The sequence below is a fragment of the Zingiber officinale genome, chromosome 2A (genome assembly GCF_018446385.1).
Source record: "Zingiber officinale cultivar Zhangliang chromosome 2A, Zo_v1.1, whole genome shotgun sequence".
Classification (NCBI taxonomy): Eukaryota; Viridiplantae; Streptophyta; class Magnoliopsida; order Zingiberales; family Zingiberaceae; genus Zingiber; species Zingiber officinale.
The window spans coordinates 26,043,173-26,065,745 of NC_055988.1; the positions used below are offsets into that span (position 1 = coordinate 26,043,173).

The window sequence follows — 22,573 nt, forward strand, 5'->3', positions numbered from 1 at the left end:
ATTTTTATTGACATTTATAGAATCTCATATAGTTGTGAAAAAAATTTCATAGAGTTTTGTAGACTTTTTTGCAAGACTTTTACAGGCATTTTTAAATTGTATAGAAACTTATGGATTTAAAGAGTGTATTCAATCTTAGAATATCGTAGGCGGTCATAAGATGAGATCCTCTAGACCCCTTTTCTTGATCCGCTCCTACACTAGAAAAAGGGGATTGGTGGGAGGCAATGCCCCCACCCCCACCTGTTAACAGGCGAGGGTCATTGCCCCCCACCAATACAAAGGCTAGACCAGGGACTGGTCCAGCCTTTGCGGATCAGAGGAACCCATTCCGGTGGTTATGGTTTCACATGATATTTATTTTCAAATAAAATCTAAAATACCTAATTAAATTTATTTTTTTAAAAAAATAATAAATAGCATACTTGTCCATAAAAACAAATCAACTTTGTATACTTTTATTTTGTTTTGGCTAAAAATAAACTTTAATAATGCCCCACTTTAAAAAAAACTTTAATAATATATTTTTAAATCCAAAAATATTATAATAATTTTAAATATTTTTATTTATAATTTTGATCCAAATTATCATGAAATCAACCCTTTAATCCGGTGAAACTTTTAATAAAATGTTGAATTGATAAACTTGATTAATAATAATATTATTAATTTGACTAGTAATAATATTATTAAAATAAATATATATAAATATATAAAATTTATTTAGGAATTTTTAAAATTTAATAAATTTTATAGAATATTTTTAGGGTCGAATTTCATTAGACTTTATTAAACTATCTATTAATTAAGTTGAGAATTAATTTGATTTATTAATATATATTTTATATTAAAACCTAATGTCTCAAGTTTCTCTTCCCTCTACGCACAGTGTCGCCGTCCAAATTGATTTCGACTTCGACCTGCTCGCAAGTAGCCGACAGAAGCATCACTGACTGCATCAAACAATTTTTCTATTTATTTTCCTCCTTTCCGATGCCCCGCAGGCTTCTCTGGATGACACTCATTGTTTCCCATCATAAGCAACCAGAGAAAAAATCTCCGCCTACAGCCCACCGTCGTGAGCCATCGTTGGAGAAAAGGCTGCAAGTGGCTGCTATTCCGTTTCAGTCGTTCTGATCCATTCTTTTGCTATTAGAACGACATTTCAGAGGACTCTCAGCTTCGTATGAAATGAATGCTGAGAGGTTGATGCAGGCTGTTGGCGCAGCAGGGCGGCAAGAGGGGAGAGGTGAATTGCCTGAAATAGAAAAAGATACCCTCCTCGTTCTTTCAACTATTCTTAAAGTGCAACAACAATAATAAAATAAAAATGACAAAAATGAGGAAGAGACTCGGGATTTACTTGGTTACAACCTAGATGGTTGTTAATCCAATGCGATTGCAAAGCTCACTAAGAATCTCCTTTCTCTAAAGACGGAGAAGTCTTTTACACACAATGAAAGCTCGAACAATTGTTAGGAAGTTAATACAAGAGTTGATGTCTTACTCCCTAGCTCTAGGGACCTTTTTATAGCACCTGAAAACTCTATCCGCAGCTTGAGGGCACCTCCCAAGAGCATGGAGGGCGCCTCTAGCATGGTAGCAGTGGATAAGGTTAACCTTATTCGCTGCAACGGCTAAAAAACTGGGTCGAGGGCGCCTCCCATACTTTATGGAGGGCGCCCTCTATGCCTCATGGAGGGCGCCCTCCACCTGCAGGGTATAAATTACTTAGCCTTCCTTTGGTTCTTCCGCTGCTCCATTCGCTTGGATAATTGCGACCAACCGAAATAGGGCTCACCCGAACCCAATTTCCGACCATCTCCTCGAGCAGGCTTTCGCTCCGGCTTCTCGTCCCTTGAACATCGCGTACGTTCTTCTCGTCCACTAGTGTACTCTTCCGCAGCTCTTTCGTCTCTCGGACGCACAGAGTTTGTCGGCTCCCTTAACGTACCGTCCTTCTTGCCAACTGCGTCTTTTGCTCGATTTCCTGTGCTCCTAAGCTCCTGCACACTTAGACACAGGGATCAAAACCAAACAGGACCTAACCTAACTTAGTTGATCACATCAAAACTGTTGGACCGCTAGGCCGACTAGAAGGGGGGTTGAATAGCCTACAAAAATAAAAGCACAACGCTTCTCGATCTTTTAACAGAACACTTGCATAAAATGTAAAAGCGATAAACAGAAAAGAAGAGGCAAGAGCATTTACTTGGTTACAACTGGGGAGGTTGTTAATCCAAGGAAAATGTTGCACTAACTATCTCTTTCAGGTGGAGAAGCCTTTTGCAGCAATTAAGCGCACAAATAAAGAAACTAATCTAGAAATTGAGCGTACAAGTGTTGGAAATGAATTGCTTGGAATGAATGAAAAAGCTTCTGGATCAAGGCTATATTTATAGCCTTGGTCGGGGCGCCCGAAGGGTTTCAGGAGCCTTGAGGGGGATAAAACTTTATCCCCCAACTTTCAAATCATGATTGACGTGATCCTGGTCAAAGTTCAGGTCCGGGCGCCCGGGGCTGTTCCGGGCACCCCAAGCTGTTTCGGGCACCCCGAATGGTTCCAGGCTCCCGAAGCCATAAAGTCAACACCAGTTGACTTTTTCGTCCGGGACCTCTGCTCTGGTTCAATTTGCCTCGGTCCGGGTCTTCAACTCCGAATCCGCTCGCTTGGGTGATCTTGGCCATCCGGAAAAGGGCTCACCCGAACCCAACTCCCTGCCTTCTCGAGCAGGCTTCCGCTCTGGCTTCTTGTCCCTCAGAATCGCCGCGTGCTTCCTTCTCGTCCGTTAGCGTACTCATCCGCAATCTTCGTCCCTCAGTCGCACCTCGTGTCGACCTTCTCGCTAGCTGCGTCTCTTACTCCTCGAACAGTCTTCCACTCTGACTTTCATCCCTCGGAACCACCGCACACTTCCTTCTCGTCCACCGATGTCTCTTCCGCAGCGTCTCGTCCCTCGAACGCACCGTGTGTCGTCCTTTTCGCTAACTGCGTCTTTCGCTCGACCCCCTATGCTCCTAAGCTCCTGTACACTTAGACACAAGGTTAACAACACACAGGACCTAACTTAACTTGTTGATCACACCAAAATAACCTTGGGGTTCCAAAAAAAACAACCATGAGGTCCAACAATCTTCCCCTTTTTGATGTGCATCAATTCAAGTTCAAGTTAGGGTAAAAACAAACAAGTAGTAATTGAAAAATAAACATTTTAAGCATAAATTTGTAATAAAAGGAATTGCAATATAAAATGTAATTCAAATTGAAAAAAAATCTTAAATAATAAAAAAAACTTAACTCCCCTAATTCCCCTAGAACTTGTACCTATTTCTCCCCCTTTGATCACATAAAAAAAAACACTTATATTAGGTACAAATTTCCAAGTTAATGATTTTCAAAATAAAAAAAAAATTGAGATAATAAAAAACATTAAAAAAATTTAAAACTATTTCTAAGTTATGAAATTTTCAAATAATTGACAAGGATTTAAAAGCATTATGTTAATCACATGGTTATCATTTTGTCAATTAAATATTCAATTTTATAATCGACTTCCAAGCTGTGGCGAGGCACTAGGCCTTCTTGGTTATTGGATTATCAATCACTTCTAGACAAAGCCTTTAAGGAATTTAAATATTTAATTTTTCTGAAAGTCTTAAATTAAAAAACTTTTAACTAAGTATGATTTCGGAACCCAATATAGGTTCCTTCCTACTGGGTTGTAAATATCTGGGGATCCGGAGTACATATCCTCTAGGTATTCTTCTAAGTTATCTTTGATGTTTTCTAATGTACCAGTTTAACTTTCCATAAATTCTAAGTTTTGATTTTTTAAAGTTATTTTTCAAACATGTATCTTTTTATAAGCCGTCGATTTACAGTTTCAAGTTATCATTTTTAGATTTTAAACTGTTTAACTGTCCTTTTAAATCAACATTCTCTTTTTATAGTTTTACCAAATCTTTTGTAAGAACTTTGATAAACTTAAAAGATTGCTTAGGAGACAGAAACACATACCTTACTTACCTCAATTTCTGATGCTCCTCCTTTATCGCAATTTTTTTCTTCTGATCCTTCCCCTTCATTGATGCTCATCTCTAAGCTGGTTTCTTCTTCCACTTGATGGTTGACCATTAGAGCTAGTCCCAAGAAGGTTGCGACCTCGGAATCGGAGGATGATGAATCATCCCATGTGGCCTTCAGGGTCTTGTATTTAGAGGATGTTGGTCTTTTAGCTTTCTCTTTGTCTTCTTTCTTCAATTTTGGGCAGTCATCCTTGATGTGCCCTTATTCATTGTAGTTGTAGCATCGGACCTTTATTTTGTTTCGGTAATATCTCTTTGTTTGTGATTTAAATTTATTAGATCGAATAAATTTATTGAATTTTCTTACCATAAGGGTTGCTTCGTTTTCACTTGATTCGTCGAAGTCTGAATTGTTTGTCCTTGCCTTCAGGGCAATGTTTTGACTCGGTTCTTTACTTTGTCCTACACACTGAGATTCATGTAATCCGAAAGTAGAGAAAAAACTTTCTAACGTACTTACCTCGAGATCCTTGGATATATAGTAGGAGTCTACTATAAATATCGATTCAGGTGTTCTTGGGAACACATTTAGAGCATACCTTTGTGCACCCCGATTCATTACCGTTTCTCCGAGGTTTGTTAGTCCTGTGATCAATTCCTTGATTCGTCCGTGTAGTTGTACTACTGGCTCTCCTTCTATCCAGAGGTTCGTCAATTGATTCCGGAGCATGTCCCGTCTCGCGAGCTTTGTTTCGGAAGTCCCTTTGTGCAACTCCAAGAACTTTTCCAAAAGCTCCTTCGCGGAGTTGTAATTTCCGATCCGATTTATTTCCTGGGGTGGAAGCACACTAAGCAGGTGGAACTCGGCTCGTCCGTTCACTACGAAATCTGCTTGCTCCTTCTTGGTCCAATGATACTCTTCTTTTTCTTCTCTTTGGGGGTTTTGGGAGCTACAAAATCATATTTAATTATTAATAATATTTCAAAATTGGTTTTGGAAAATGCCTCCATTTGTTTCTTCCACAACGCAAAATCTCCCTCGAATTTAGGTGGGAAGATTGTCGATCCGGCCATCGTCTTGATCTTGTTGCTTCAGACGACGATTAGTCCTTTTGAGGCGGTTGAGCTCTGATACCACTTGTTGATGCAGCGGGCCGACAAGAGGGAAGGGGTGAATTGCCTGAAATAGAAAAAGGTATCCTCCTAGTTCTTTCAACTTTTCTTAAAGTGCAACAACAATAATAAAATAAAAATGACAAAACTGAGGAAGAGATTCGAGATTGACTTGGTTATAACCTAGGTGGTTGTTAATCCAAGGCGGTTGCAAAGCTCACTAAAAATCTCCTTTATCTGAAGGTAGAGAAACCTTTTACACACAATGAAAGCTTGAACAGTTGCTAGGAAGTTAATACAGGAGTTGATGTCTTATTCCCTAGCTCCAAAGCCCTTTTTATAACTCCTGAAAACTCTATCCGTAGCTTAAGAGCGCCTGCCAAGGGCATAGAGGGTGCCTCTAGCGTGGCAGTAACGAATAAGATTTTATCTGCTACAATGACTAAAAAACTGGGTCGAGGGCGCCCTCCATAAGTATGGAGGGTGCCTCCCATACTTTATGGAGGGCACCCTCTATGCCTCATGGAAGGCGCCCTCTATACCACATGGAGGGCGCCCTCTATACCTCATGGAGGGCGCCCTCCACCTGCAAGATATAAATTGCTCTACCCTTCCTTTGGTTCTTCCGCTACTCCGTTCGCTTAGGTGATTGCGGCCAATTGAAATAGGGCTCACCCGAACCTAATTTTCGGTCTTTTTCTCGAGCAGGCTTCCGCTCCGGTTTCTCATCCCTCGGACGCGTACGTTCTTCTCGTCCACCAGTGTACTCTTCCATAGCTCTTTCGTCCCTCAGACACACCGAGCCCGTCGGCTCCCTTCCCGTACCGTCCTTCTCGCCAGCTGCGTCTTCCGTTTGACTTCCTGTGCTCCTAAGTTCCTGCACACTTAGACACAGAGATCAAAACTAAACAGAACCTAACCTAACTTATTTGATCGCATTAAAACAACCACATGGTCCAACACAGGCCACCGAGAGGTTGAATAAGGACAAAACCTTTAAGAACAAAGAAATAATTAAAATCAAGAAGCGAAAAGAGAAAAAACTTATTTGTAAAAAATTAAAACGATCCTAACTTATTTGATCACATTAAAACAACCACATGGTCCAACACAGGCCACCGAGAGGTTGAATAAGGACAAAACCTTTAAGAACAAAGAAATAATTAAAATCAAGAAGCGAAAAGAGAAAAAACTTATTTGTAAAAAATTAAAACGATTTGAAATCTATAGAAATCTTAAAAGTGAGGAGAAGACTTTTTATTTTATTTTTAAAATTGTACCAAATATTTTAGAGAGCTCTTATTGATTAAAATTTATATCTAAATATTTTTAAAAAAATTCGTAAAATTATATTCAAACTTTGGATGCCATAAATTTTAAAACCTAAATTAAATACATCTAAATTTTGAAAATCCATAAAAATTATTCAAAATAATTAAAAGGCGAACATTAATACACCTCTTATTTGCGACATTGCTGATGCCAGCTCCTCTCCCACTCCGCTCACGCACGGAGACAGAGATAGGCGAAAGGAGGATGGAATCGCAGGGGGAAACGCCGAAGGGAAGGCGAATAATGGTGACATTCGATATCGATGGGACGCTGATCCGCAGCACTGGGAGCTCCTCCAACCATCTCCATCGCCAGGCCTTCGCCCACGCCTTCCTCCAAGTGTTCGGCCTCCAAGACGCCACCATCGACGTCGTCCAGGTGCGCTCTCTCTGAGGATTAGGAATTCAAGATTGATAAGCGCTTGTGGATGTCTTGTTCCTAGAAATGACACGTTTCCCACAAGGAAAATGAACTTTTTTGGAAAACCAAGCGGCATCTCATGCGATCTAGTTCCTACTCCTTTGCAGAAACGTTCTATCTGGTTGTTGGTGTCGTATGTACATCGGGAGTACATTTAAAACAAATATGTCTTTTCTACGTAACCTATCATTTATTTAGTTTTTTTTGGACGTCTATGATTCAAAAGCATTCGAAAGTAGTTTTTCATATTTTGTTTGTTGCATTTGAAGGCAGATCCTGAGCCTGGGAGAGAGTCCAGCCACGAACTGTAGAAAATTGATCTACTTTTTTTTTTTTGACGCTCGAATCATTGGAAGCAGAAAAAACTTCGATTCTCTGTTTTTGGAATAAAATTTTAATTTAGTGCAAATTGGATTGATATTGTGAGATGATAAATTTTCCTCAGCATAAGACTGGAAACCTCACCAAGGAAATGGATTCTCTAAGAATCTAATAAAGAGCATTACGACAGTCTGCCATCTAACAAAATATACCAACATTTTCTCAAAACACTCTGTTTTGTTGTTCTTGCAAGAAAAAAAATTGTCTAACATTTTTGAAACTTCTTTATCAAATAAACTTCAAAAAGGATGTTCTAAGTGCATAATGTATTTTGGGCTCAAACCATTGTCTTGCAGGATGTTCTAAGTGCATATAGCATTAATGCTTGTTCTCACCAAACAATTTCTCATAGAACTAATGGGTCTCCATCAGGTGAGATATACAGCTTGAAGGAAAAAAAAGAGAGAAAAATGGGAAAAACTAAGTCTAACACCACATATATTTTTTCTCTATGGTATTAGTAGGTAGTCCTCTCCATTCTTGTTTTGTTTTTTCCCCTTGTTCCATTGATACATTTATACTTTATTTTTTTCTCTGATCTTATTTGTTCTTATTTTATCTACAGCATCATGGACAAACAGATCCCTTAATTCTTGTGAATGCAGCAATTCACTATGGTGTACCTCCTGATGTTAGTAACCTCTGAATTTGTATTTATTTTATTTTACTTTATTTATGTTATTGAGCATTAAACGCTGCTTATCTTAGTAAATTCTTTTGTATATGTTTGTTGTGTAGTTAGAAGGTGGAAAATAAAAAAAAGGAAAGAGAACAGTTCCAATAGAATGTTAACATGAATAATGAATTTGCAGTTTTGCAGAAATTGGGGATATTTCTTTGATGGTAAATTCTGAAAATTTATAGCTTGAACACACATTAGAGAATCAATATATCTTGGTAGCTGATCCCATTTAATTTGTGCATAAGCCATTATTGTGCTCTTGTCATTCATCTTACAAGCGATTACAAGTTCAGTGTCCAATTTTGTTTTAGCATAGTTGAGACCACACAACTTGAATGATATTTTAGATTTTTCAAACTTTGTGGTCACAATTGATGACTCTATCCCTGTAGTTCAATCACAAGTATTCATGCAATTGCCCTTCTGATTTTCATAACAATATTCCACTTGATCACTTATTGACATTTCATAAGTGTTTCATATTTCAGTTCATATATTTGAATAGCATAGTTGATGGGCTTCAGAATCTAGTTTGTATGCAACAGATAGTCACTTCTGTCCTCAAAAAGAAGCAAGAATCAATTTAACATGTCTACTTGGATCAGATGCCAATCAAGTTCTTTTTTTTTTTGTTTTGATGAACATCAGTCATTATAATTTAAATATTCCACTCTTTCTCTCTCCATGTGTGTGTTTGTGTATGTGCCTGAGTTGGTTTTATTTAGGTTGCTAGAGAAAGACTCCCAGAAATGAAGTTGAAGATGATTGAATATGCTAAAGAACATACAGGAGAAGTTGGAGAAGGATTAGAGGTTCTTCCAGGTGTCACTTCTTTGTTGGATAACTTATCTTCCAACAACGTGACTATTGGACTGGTAAAGTGTTTATCTTGATATTTATCATACTCTGATTTTCATAATGTATGCATCAATCTAGTTTTTATTAGCTGAGTTGTTTTTTCTGCTCACATGGAGTTTGTTTGTTGCTTTCTCCAAGACAAATCTCATGTATCCATACATCTCTCAAGTCTATGTTAAAGCATCCATACTCTTTTATTCAATCACGTTTTTGACTTATTGTTCACTTGTTTGTTGAATCCTTAATTAGCTCCTTGAATTTCCTATTTAGTTTATTTTTGTATTTTTAAGCATGGTCATATATTATAGGAATAAAAAAGAATGTGCCACCACTACAATTCAACAAACTAGGCATGGTAATCTTGTTGGTGTTAGACTCTAATATACAATACCACAAATAGGGATAACAATTTTTCCTACCTAATCAAGACCTACCCAGATAAGTTCATTCTACCATCAAAAGTAGGAACATTTGTTCTACCACGCATAAATGCACAGTAATTATTATTTTCATGAAAATAATTTAATTTTTCTCTAGACATGGGACCAATTGTTAGTGCAAGGAGCACTAGATGATCGAACCTAAGTTTTGATAACGACAAAGGGTTCGAAATTAAGGTTTATTGTGATCTAACAAGTTTAACAGAGTGTGCGGGAAAGTCCTAAGTGATCTTAGGCAAAGTGAAAGTCCTAGTTGAGGTTAGCTAAAGAAGTCCTAGTAGACACTAGGTAGGTGGAAAGTCTTAGTTGTGACTAGGCAATGAAGTCCTGATCTGTGGGACTGACAAGTCTTGGCAGGTCGAGGACGTCGGGTGAAATCCAGGGTCGGCGGGAATCCTAGGGTCGAGGACACTAGGTGAAAGTCATAAAATCTTGGATGCTAAGCAAAAGGCCAAACGGTCTAAGGACCGGTTTGACAAAAGGTAATCTCTCCTGAGAGGAGTAGGTGAGGACGCGTTCCCCGTAAAGGGAACAATAGGTGTCGATCCAACGTAGAGTTTTAGTAAAATTCAAAGTCATGACCGAATAGTTCGAAGACTGTTGAAAACTACCTTACTTTATATGTTATTGCTTGGTTTTCTAACTTTGTGGTGCAGATGATTGAAACTATAAGGTGGTTGAAAAATAGGGCTCTAGGCGCCCGAAGGTCCAAGTGCCCGGAGTTGCTCCAGGTGCCTAGAGGTCCGAGCACCCAAAGTTGCTCCAGCGCCCGGGTCAAGGGCTTTGAGGGAGCACCTGGGCGACCAACCTCCGTCATCGCAGGCACCCGGACGATCCAAGCGCCTGGAGTTTCTCTAGGCGCACGAATTTGCAAAATTCATCCGCAGGCTAAGTTGGAGCACATCGATTGTACGTCAGTAGTCCGGGCGTCTAGAGTTGGCCTAGGCACCCGGATATGGATAAACTTCTTGGATGGAGTTTCGATGAGGTGCAGCTATGTCTACCCTGTGGGGGCGCCGAGAGGGATCCAGGTACCAGAGTGGGCTATAAAAAGAGGGTTCGACCAATAGCTCAAGGACATCTTTCTCTACGACTTTGTTTCCTATGCACTGCTCCAGAAACAATTCTACGATGCCGAAACGCTGGCTCGTAAACTTCAATTCGTTAAAGTTGTTGGTATAATTTCATTACAACATTCAGATTATTGTGTATTCTTGTACTTAATTTTTGTAGCCATATTCGATTGATTAGCGATTGCTCAACAAAAGCACTCTCACGTGCGGACCTTAGAGTATGAGTCATCATATGCTCTAATCCAAGTAAATCAAAGTGTTAGCGATTGATTTCCTTTACTATTATCGATTGTTTTCCGATAAACATGAAACAAATTCAATACAACAACACAACAACAACCAAGTCTTAATATAACACGAAATTGAATTATCCAACTTTAAAAACTCAAAAATACTTAAAAAAATAGAAGCTGAAATTTTCAAAAATTTTAAACATTAGTGTAGGTCTATTTTCACAATCCAAAAGCCTAAAATTCAAATTTAAAGAGCTGAAAACGAACTTAAATTCAAAAATTTTGACCTTAGCCTGTGTTCTAGTTGAAACAACGATCACTTAATCCCGGAGCTTATCTATGACTCAAAGTTGAAAAATCATTTGTGATCTTGCTTCCTTATAATATTTAACATTCCTATATTTGAGACCTCCATTCCGATCTAACCATCCTAACTAGCAACCTAATAAAATAAAGTTTATACTTTACAACTCTCCTTTGATTAATGAAACGTGAAAGAAGAAAGGAACAACTTACTCCTCTTGTTGTTGTTGTGGTTGGACAAAGGGGGAAAAGAGTTGCTTGTAAAGAGTTGTTCGCTGGAAAAAATAAAAGGAAGATCATTGCTTTTGAGAAAAGTAAAGAAGAGAAGATAGAGAGGAAGAAACAAAAGAGGAGAGCTTTACCTTTTTCGTTAGCAACGCCGACTAGCTTCTGTGACCTTGGCAACGACACAAAGAGAGCAAGGCAAGGCAAAACAGTGCTATTCTTGTGGTGCCAACAAGTAGATGCAAGGGTTGCTCTTGTTGCTAGAAGAGGGCAATTGATGCTACGTTTCTTGCTTGTTGGAGAAGAGAAAGGAGAGCTCTTGTCCTGAGAAGAGGAGAGAAAAAAACTGTAGGTTTATTGCCGTTGGAGAAGAGAAGGAGAAGAAGAAAATGGGGAAGAAGAGGAAGGGAAAAATAAAAGAGAGGGATGGGTGAAGGCATGACAGTAGCATAAGGCAAGGCTGGAGATGCTGCGTGCATAGGGAGAAAGGGTGAAAAAAAGAGGAAAGAGAAGGTTTTCTCAAAAATACCATAATCTGTTTTAAACCGATCGAACTCGTTTAAACCTTAAACTTGGTTCATCCATAATTTGGCCAAATCAATCCCGGTGCATCTACTTGTTGGATTTAGTTCGAAGCGCGTCTACTTGTTGGATTTAGTTCAAATCTGATTTTAATTTAGCACCCTTACTTCGTGTTCTACGATTTAGTTCATCTGTTTATTCTTCTTCTTCTTATTATTATTATTATATATCCCTGAAGGGGAGCCTTGGGGCTACAGTAAAGTTGTTGCTTTGTGACCAAAAGGTCATAGGTTCGAATCCTGGAAACAGCCTCTTGCAAAAAGCAAGGTAAGGCTGTGTACAATGGATCCTTTTTCGGGACCCCGTATAGCGGGAGTTTCGTACACCGAGCTGCCCTTACACTCCCCCCGCCCACCCCGCCCGCGGACAATTTGACCGTGTATGAAGTTTGCATGTTATTCATGAAATTATAACTGTAGAAATAATTATTTGGATGGATTGTTCTGGTTCTTAAGAAATTAAGCTCAGCATTTGCATGAGCATAGTTTAAATGATAACATCCACTCATAAAATATGTATATCTCATGTATTTAATAGTAATTGGAGAAGTATCTCTTATCATGTTAATCTAAGAATTACAAGTAATGATGATTCTAAAGTAAAGCAATGTGATAAATGCAATGCATGAAAATATGATGGATGATAAACAAATTAAGCTGAAATAAAAGAGGATGAATGTTCTTCTTTTTCATCAAGTGATGGATAAACTAAATAGGAAACAATATGATGGGATTGTGATTTTTATGAATGATATGTGATGGTATGCAAAACTTGTGAGAAAAACAAAATTATAAATTAACAACTAATTAAATAAATATTAACTGTGAGGAAAACTAGTTAAATGCAACAAATTATAAATTATTAACTAACCAAACAAAATTAATTTCAAAGATAGAGGTAGCAATTATACTGAGATTGTGTGAGCTTTTTTCGATGTTGAGGTTGTCACAAGATTTGATTTTGACTAATGGATGAAGATACTTGATACTGCAATTTTAAAGATGTTGAAGAGGTGTCAATTAAAGGATGTTACAATCCCTATGAAAAAAAGGGTAAATCCATTACCTTAACTGCCCCTAGTGTCGCCCCCACGGATATGGAGAGAGATAAATGCAAGTACACGGGCGTTAGGCGCACAATGGGGTAAACCTCATGTCGTCTAGTAGATGAAGCACAACAATATATATATTTTTCCTTTTATTGATAAGTTTTTCCCATTTTATTGACAAGTCTCTCTTTTTTTTATTTTTCTTGACAATTTTTTTTCCTTTTGTTTTTGACAACTTTCTCTCTTTTTTTTCCTTGACAAAATATCTCATTGCCTTCTCTCTCTCTCTCTCTTTAAGAATTCTCTCTTTCTATTTTTTTTTTGTCACAAACAACTTTTTTTTAAAGAAAAAATTCATTAGATATTCTTTATTACAATAATGAATTTTTTAAACAAAGAACTAAAATATGAAATTATAAAAAAATTGACTAAAATGCAAAATGTCAAAAAGTTTTAATTGATTCTTTTAGGTTTTGACAGTAGTGTGTGGGGTGTCACAGCGGGGTGTGGCCAGTGTTGTTGGCGTCATTATTAGTGGTGGTCTGGGAGGTGATGCTGATGGCACTAGAGGAGTTCTTGATGTGTTGTTGGTGTTGTTTTAAAGAGAGCACTAGTAAAATTGCACCAAAACAGCAAGCATGCAGTAAATAGGTAAATAAAAGAGAGGTCGAGAAAATGTATCTCCGGTTGAAGCGTCGGCGTATCGACTGTCTTTAGAGAATTTATTGCCGCCCACGGTGCAGAGGCTCTCCGACAAAATTCTCCCAAGATTCGACAACCACTCGCGCCGTCCGTAGGTGCACTCCAAGACAAACGTCGCACTCGGACTCATCCTCAGATTGCTAAAAACCAAGCCTCAGGACAAGGAAAAATCGGAAAAGAAGAAGGTAGTGCACACACTAGAGAGGGAAGCAGAAAGCAGAATGCTTGAGTGTGTTTTGAACCAGGAACAGAGGCAGTGTATTTATACACTCTGAAACAGTGAACGAAGCAAAGCGTGCGTCGCTTCCGCTTCCTGACGCGCGGGTGCGTCGCTTCTTTGCTTCCGCTTCCTGACGCGCGGGTGCGTCGCTTCCTCTCGCGCGGGATAGAACCAAACCGTGCGGAACAGAACCAAGCCTTGCCAGCGAACCAAAGACTGGCAAAAACAAATCAGGTCGCCTGCAAGCGTGAGGCCCACGAGCGGGGATTTTGCACCCCCCCTGCGCGATGATCGCGTGCGTCGCGCCCGGTTTATGGATTTCCGGCTCGAACCTCCCGAAACCACCTGATTTGGGCTCGGCCCGCGCATGTGTGTAGGTCCCCTTAACTTTGCTAAGCAAGGATGGAAGAGCTCCATATATAAGGCCTTCCAACCTTTCTTTGCTTAGCAATGTGGGACTAAATGCATACATCTATGCATTACAATAAGCAAAGAAATAGTTTGAATTAAACTCAAAACTCAACAATCCCCCACTAATTCAAATTATTTTGGTCGAAAAACAGAGACTTGTCCTGAGGCTTGGTTGCAATGAGCTTTTAGTGAAAATACCTTCCGGTTTGAATTTTCACATAAGTACACCAATCTTATTCACATAGGTTTGAAGTGAACTCATTCTTGAACTTAGACCTTTTATATGTGAAAATCAATTGATAACAACTCATCACGGGCGACGGTTGAATCTTTCTGGGTTGGTGCATTATGGTCATGCCACCGAATCTTGTTTCATAAGTGCTAAGGAGAGTTGCCTAGACCCCCCCACACTGCGACCACACAGTTACACTTACATAGGTGAGTTCTCCAAGGATGTACTGCGAGCATCCTGTCATTAAGACCTTGAACTCATTAAGAGCTCCTAAGCTCATCTTTACTATCAGTCAAGCATCTATCCAGGGAAGAGACTATGAGATTACATCTCAATCAATTTGATGCTTACGGTTCACCCTTATAACTTGTTTATACCACATTGAACCTACTTCTTGGGATCTCCAATCAGATAGGTTGGGTTGCCGTTATAGATGAAACCAGAATAGGCCTCAGTCTCATTCCCTTACTAGATCTCTTGATTTTCTCAGAATCAAGTCCTTTAGTGAGTGGATCAGCAATATTGTCTTTTGAACTTACAAAGTCCAATGATACCACTCCAAGAGACACTAACTCACGAATAGATTTTAATTTTATTCGTACATGTCTCTTCTGTTTCTGGTTATACTTGGAGCTTCTAATCTGAGCTATTGTTGTTTGATTATCACAGTGTACTGAAATAGAAGGTATTGGCTTTATCATCAAGGGAATTTCAGAAAGAAGACCCTTAAGCCAATCAGCTTCAGTTACTGTGGTATCCAAAGCACACAATTCTGCCTCAGATGTAGAACGGGTTATAATCGTTTGTTTAACAAACCTCCAAGCAACTACACCGCCTCCTAGTGTAAAGACATAACCAATAACGCCTTTACACTCAGCAGTGTCAGCTATCCAACTAGCATCAATATATCCCTCCAGGACTGCAGAGAATCTCCCATACCACAAGCCCAAGGATATAGTGCCTTTTAGGTATCTGAGTACTCTGTCTAATGTATCCCAATGTGTTCTGTCCGGACAGCTGGTAAACCTCCTCAATTTCGTTATAGCAAAAGAAATATCAGGTCTAGAACAATTTGCTAAATACATTAGACTACCTATGATTTGTGAGTATCTTAATTGAGACACTGTCACACCACTCTTATTCTTGTGGAGAGTTTTTGAAGGATCATAGGGTGTGACGACAGATTTAACTTGGCTATAGCCATATTTCTCTAATACTCTCTCAATATAGAGTGATTGAGAAATTGCTATTCCATCAGTTGAACGAGTCACCTTCAGCCCTAAAATCATGTCAGCACAACTCATATCCTTCATATCAAACTTACCACATAAGAGGGCCTTAGTCTCATTAATAATAGAAAGGTTAGAACCAAAAAGTAGAATATCATCTACATATAAACATAAGATAATACAATTATCACCTTTCATTTTAGCATACACATATTTATCAGAGTCATTCATTTCAAAGTCAAACGATAGCATAGCACTATCAAATTTTTTGTGTCACTGCTTTGGGGCTTGCTTCAAACCATAAAGAGATTTGACTAACCTACAGACTTTATTCTCATTTCCAGAAACTACATGTCCCTCAGGCTGATCCATATATATCTCTTCTTCAAGATCTCCATTTAGGAATGTCGTTTTGACATCCATTTGATGGACCTCAAGATGATATATGGATGTCAATGCTATTAACACTCGGATCGTAGTAATTCTGGTAATAGGAGAATAAGTATCAAAATAATCAATCCCTTCTTTCTGTTTGAATCCCTTAGCAACTAGGCGAGCTTTGAATTTATCTACTAACCCATCAGGTTTTAGTTTTTTCTTAAACACCCATTTACATCCTGTAGTGGTACACCCAGTAGATAAATCTACCAACTCCCAAGTGACATTAGAGATAATAGAGCTCATTTCACTTTTAATGGCCTCTTTCCAGTGTTTAGCTTCAGGAGAAGCCATAGCATCTCTATATGTCACAGGGTCACCTTCTATATTATAGGTGATAAAGTCTTGGCCTAAATCCGTAGACACACGTTGCCTCTTGCTCCTTCTCAGTTTTGTATGCTCACTAGATTCATCTAGTCTAGAGTGACTTGAGGAAGGTGTACCTTCTACGGATAATGGGGCCTCTACGAAAGCAGGCATATCTCTAGTAGGAATACCAGATATAGACTGAGGTGTTCTCGTCTTTATAAGAAATATATCCTCAAAAAATGTAGCATCACGAAGTTCTACAATACTATTTGCATCTATTCCAGAAATTTCAGATTTAATAATCAGAAACCTATATGCAATACTATTTTGAGCATAACCCAAGAAGATACCATCTACGGTCTTTGGACCAAGTTTTTTCCTTTTATGTTCAGGTACTAGTACCTTTGCAAGGCACCCCCACACTTTAAGGTATTTCAAACTTGTCCTCCGGCCTTTCCAAAGCTCATATAAGCTTTTATCCCTAGACCTCATGAGGATTCTATTTAACACATGACATGCAGTGTATAGAGCTTCCCCACATGATGTTGGGTAACCCAGAACTGCCTAACATAGAATTAATCATATCTTCAAGGGTTCGATTTTTTCGTTCTGTTATACTATTGGATTGAGGACTATATGGAGCAGTTACCTCGTGAATTATACCTGCATCTTGACAAAATTTTTGAAACAGGTTCGAGGTAAACTTTCCACCCCTATCAGACCTTAACCTCTTAATAGATTTATTTGTTTGATTCTCAGCTTCAGATTTAAAAATCATAAATTTATCTAAACCTTCATCCTTAGTTTTCAGCAAATAAACATAACAATAACGAGAGTGATCATCAATGAAAGTAATGAAATACCGTTTATGGTCTCTCGTTATTACACCGTTAAACTCACAACAGTTAGTATGAATCAATTCTAAAATATCAGAATTTCTATCAACTGATTTGAAAGGTTTACGGGGTTGTTTATATTGCACACAAACTTCACATTTTTTTTTATCATTTATAGCATGCTTAGGAATCATGTCTAGATTCATCATTCTTTTTACGGTATTAAAATTGGCATGTCCTAATCTGTCATGTCACATATCATAAGACTCAATATTATATGAACAACCAATATCAGTAGATTTATTTAAGGTAGCATTTTCTACATTGAGTTTAAATAAACCTTCATTAAGGTAATCTTTTCCAGTAAAGGTTTCTAAATGTAATATTACAACTTTATTACATTTAAAGTTCAACTCATAACCAGCGCGGACTAATTTTGACCTGCTAATCAAATTCCGACAGACCGCTGGAACATGATGCACCTCATGCAGTGACAGAACTTTTCCAGAGGTGAACTTCAGGTCAACTTGTTCTATCCCAAACACCCTGGCTGCAGAATGGTTCCCCATGGTCACGGAAGTGCCTTCAATTACCTGATAAGTAAGGAAGGCAGAGCGATCAGCACAAACAATGCACATTAGCACCTGTATCAACTAACCATTCATTGGGTTGATAGATCAAGTTTAGTTCGGGTTTGAAGGTAACAAACCTATTGCTGGTGCCGTCACTAGTAGTCACAACATTTGCTTGTGCCTTGGTGTTGGACATATTGCTCTAGTTTTTCTTCTTAGGGCAGAATTTGACATAATGCCCAACTTGTCCACATGCCCAACACGACTTGGTTCCATTTTTCTTTTGAATCTTTGGTTTGAGTTTCATCTTGTTCTTCATTTTCTTATTTTTGAATTTTTTCTTGTCAGATGAGACTACTACGTTTGCCTTTGGAATAAAATCCATAGGCATTCTTTTATCATCATCTTTATGTTGCTTCCGATGTTCTTCTTCGATATTTAAGGCAATCATCAAATCTTCTAGAGACATTTTACCTCTCTAGAAGATAGACAAGACCTGACAAAATCTTCCCAACTCGGAGGTAATTTTTCGATGATAGACAAGACCTGAAATTTTTTAGGTAATGGCATATCTCCTTCAACAAGACCATGAATTTGAACTTGGAATTCATGTGTCTACTCAACTACAGATTTGCCTTCTACCATTTTGAAGTTTAGGAATTTTGCCACAGTATACTTTTCTAAACCAGAATCTTCGGAGTTGTATTTTTTATCCAAAGATTTCCACAGCTCTTTAGCCGAAGATGTTGAGCAGTATACATCAAATAGTGCGTCTGAGAGGGCAGACAGGATCCTCCCATGGCAGAGATAATCCCTTTGCTTAAACCTCTGTAAGGCAGCACTATAGGCAAATTTCTCTTCATCAGGTGAAGGAGGATCTGTTTCTATAACGGAGAATAACCCTAGTGTAGTAAGCCAAAATTTCATCCGTTATTGCCAACGTCTGAAGTTTTGCCCCAAAAATCTTTCAGATCTGGCACTAGCCTCATCAGACCCCGTTACCCTATCATTATCATGTCTATTGATGCTTACAATAAATTCTCTAAAATTGTTGTTTTAAAGAGAGCACCAACAGTAGTAAAATTGCACCAAAACAGCAAGCATGCAGTAAACAGGTAAATAAAAGAGAGGTCGAGAAAATGTATCTCCGGTTGAAGCGTCGGCGTGCCGACTGTCTTTAGAGAATTTATTGCCGCCTACGGTGTAGAGGTTCTCCGGCAAAATTCTCCCAAGATCCGACAACCACTTGCGTCGTCCGTAGGTGCACTCCAAGACAAACGTCGCACTCGGACTCAACCTCAGATCGCTAAAAACCAAGCCTCAGGACAGGACAAGGGAAAAATCGGAAAAGAAGAAGAAGGTAGCAAGCGCAAGGCCCACGAGCGGGGGATTTGCACCCCCCGCGCGCGATGATCGCATGCGTCGCGCCCGGTTTATGGATTTCCGGCTCGAACCCCCCGAAACCACCTGATTTGGGCTTGGCCCGCGCATGCGTGTAGGTCCCCTTAACTTTGCTAAGCAAGGATGGAAGAGCTCCATATATAAGGCTTTCCAACCTTTCTTTGCTTAGCAATGTGGGACTAAATGCATACATCTATGCATTATAATAAGCAAAGAAATAGTTTGAATTAAACTCAAAACTCAACAGTTGGCTGGTAGGCACAAATGTGCATTTGTGCAAGAGGATCTCAAGGTGGTGGCTGAAGATTGAAGGAGCTTCAACTAGTGTTTGATAAGTGAATTATTGTAGCACATGTGGTAGAGGGAAGGTGTGGTTGTGCTAGAGTTGGTGTTCGTGTAAAGGAGGCATTAACATTGATGTTGAGTGATCAATGCATGCTTGGATGCGACTAGGTAGTTGCTATAGAGAGAAGTCATGCTGACATGACCCATAGGGAGGCACCTTGCAGAGAAAAGAGCTCTATAGTCAATGGAAATTGAGTAACAAACGAAGGATGTGGTTGCAGTTGCATGGGCAGTGTTAACACAAAGGAGGGGATGCTTGCGTTCACATTTCTTTGTCAAGAGGTTAGGGAAGAGTGGGTAGTGATAGTCGTGGGTCTGTTAAGGACAAGGAGCAGTAGCAACATTGTGAAAGGCAGAGGATGAAGCACTCTGAGGAGGAAGAGGATGTGCAACACATGAGAACACTCATGGGGAGACAAACAAATCAGTAGCAGAGGGAAGGAACAATAGATGTGGCGAGCAAATGTGGCAAGGAAGGTGGTGGACAAAAATGAGTGACGAGGAAGGAAACAGTGATTGAAGGAGGATATATAGAACCAAACGAGTTCTCGACTCTGATATCAATTGATGCAGCACTAAAAGTCCAACCACTCAGGGACTTGGACAAAATTGATGATGTAAGCATGAAGAGAAGATAAGGAAAAGCTCTTACATAGAGAATTGACGGGTGGGATTCTAACCCTTTTTATTAATCAAGAATAAGTCTCGTTCTTCATAAAATAAAAAGTCAGATTATCCCAATTAAACTTTATTTAAAAACTAAACAACTTCTTAAAACTTCTCTTGCTATTTTATAAGAAATATAACAAACTACAAAAATTTGACAACTTAGATAACTTTGAACCTCTGAACAATTGATTTAAAATCTCAACAATTTGATTTAAATTTTTGACTATGTTACTTGGACCCCTAAAATAACTAAAAATGACTGTTGCAAATCATGGGATGCTATTTCTAGAAAACTTTCCTGTTTCATTGCTCAAGTTATGGATATAGTTAATCCATATTTTTTTAGCGTTGTTCTTGTCGAATTTTGCATTGTGAGAAACACAATACTGGTTCTATGAACTTTCTTCATGCACAGGTCACAGGGAATTTAGAAGAGATTGCTTGGATAAAGATGGATGGGTTGGGCATCAGAAAATATTTCACAATTCCCAATTTTGGAGGGTGCGTATAAATGTTTTGAGTTCTTTACCATTTTCATTTTTGTTGTTATGTATTTGTCATATATGTTTCCTTGAACAATTATAAGCATGTTTTATTCTTTTGACTGCTAGATTTGGAAGTGATCATACTGATCGTGGGGAGCTAGTGAAGCTTGCAACAGAACGAGGTCAAAAGATATCCACTGAACTATTTGAATTGCGAGTACATGTTGGAGATACAGTAGGTCATTTTAATTCTCCCCTATGGATCTGAATATTTTTATAGAAGATAGGAGAAAAAAGAAGATTCCATTATTTATATTTAATTTGGTGATTCTCTCTCCTTTCTTTTATATTTTCCATCCAACTAATTGGACCCAAGTGTAAGCCTCTCTTCATTTAGGAATGACATGCATAGGATTATGTTTCTCTATTTCAAATTGGTATCTTATGAACAATGCACCATTTTTGGGTGCTGATCTTAAAATGCATTTTGCTTCGTGCATAGGAAATCAACACTACTTTGTTCATAACATGAAGCAGAGAAATTTACCTATAACAAATCTGCAAAGCAAACAAATTTCTTATCAATCCCGGCATTTCAGTACCATTTGATGAATGAATTTGACATGATTAAAATGGGAATTTATTTTAGTCTTCTTGTATACAACAAGATAAATGTTACGAGTATGCATGGTGTTGCAACATGCTGAGAGTCAAGATCAAGACACGGGCTTGATATTATTAACTTATAATCTCTTTGATGTTGTTTTTGAAGCCAAATGACATTAAAGCTGCAGAATATGGAGGAGCTCTTGCTGTTGGTGTGTGTACAGGTATATTTACTGAGGCGGAGCTGAAGCAAGCGAGTTCTGGAACTGCAATCATACTTCCTGATCTTACCGATAGCAAAGCCTTCATGAAGCTACTGGGAATTTAAATCTGCAGCTGAAGTGGATCTCTTTGTGATTCTTCTCATAAAAGCTCTTGAGACCGTATACGAGTTACACTTTGCATTTAAAGCTCTTTATACTCTAATGTGAACTGCAATAATGTTCCAGAATTCACAAAATTGGAATGGAGCCGCATTCAAAAGGTGGTACTTTAAAGTCTCTGGTTTCAGTGATTGTTAATGTTTTGCTGCTATATGTAATGGTTCTTTTCTCATAATGCTTTAGGACTACAATAAGGCTCTTTGAAATAGTTGAACAATCTTCTTGAATGTGGTAAGAAATTTGACGTAGAATGTTCTGCTGACACTGAAGAGGATGTGTCTGGTAGTGGAGAGAAGTTCTAGAGACAGGTGCAACCCAAGGGCACTTATTATAGTGAAAGGGTTAGTGAGTAGGAATTTGGACTTATTCTAGCTAGCATTGTCTTTGATTGAGAAATTAGTGTGAAATTTGCTCACTTTGAATGAGGTACTCAAATTGCCATGCTGCCGTCGTTCTTTCAAGGAATTTTTTTAGATCCAAGTATAGGTAGGTTGACCATATTAGACAAAGAAATGCTTTTTGTTAAAATGAGGAAGTCCTAAAGAGGTGACCTTTTGATAGAAAAATCTTTGTAAAATGAGAGTAGTGATTTGTACTTTAGATTTTTTTTTTAGTAGACTTGGTTTTAAAAATTGATTAAAGTTGATAATCTAATCATGAAGATTGGATTTAGTCGATTAGTCAATTAAGCAGTCACTTAAATTAATTTACTAATGAATGATTTTTTTTTTTGTTTGTGTTCCTATGTCTGGTAAAGTGAGTCATAAATATTTTTGTTTGTGGCAAAAGGTGAAGCCCAATGCCTCTCTCAGTCCGTTTTAAGATTAACATGGAAGAGGTAATAATGATGACTGAGAAGATAAATGGATGAGGGAAGTTATACGGGGTGTAAGGATTTATGTCCAATATTGAGATTTGATCCCTCGATTTCAAATGATAAATGTTCATTCATTTATCACCTCAGTTATGTCTGTGAAATTATAAATATTTCTTTCTTAGTTATGTCTGTGAAGTCATAA

General features: G+C 38.4%; 1 protein-coding gene across 1 annotated transcript; it reads left to right on the forward strand.

The window, feature by feature from the left end:
- Positions 1 to 6,608: 6,608 nt before the first annotated feature.
- On the forward strand, positions 6,609 to 21,671 carry LOC122040965 (phosphoglycolate phosphatase-like). Its single transcript, XM_042600462.1, has 6 exons — positions 6,609 to 6,849; positions 7,838 to 7,903; positions 8,680 to 8,829; positions 20,496 to 20,581; positions 20,692 to 20,800; positions 21,338 to 21,671. Exons 1-6 carry the CDS (start codon positions 6,619 to 6,621, stop codon positions 21,497 to 21,499), a joined length of 804 nt encoding a protein of 267 aa, XP_042456396.1. The 5' UTR covers positions 6,609 to 6,618; the 3' UTR covers positions 21,500 to 21,671.
- Positions 21,672 to 22,573: the final 902 nt, after the last annotated feature.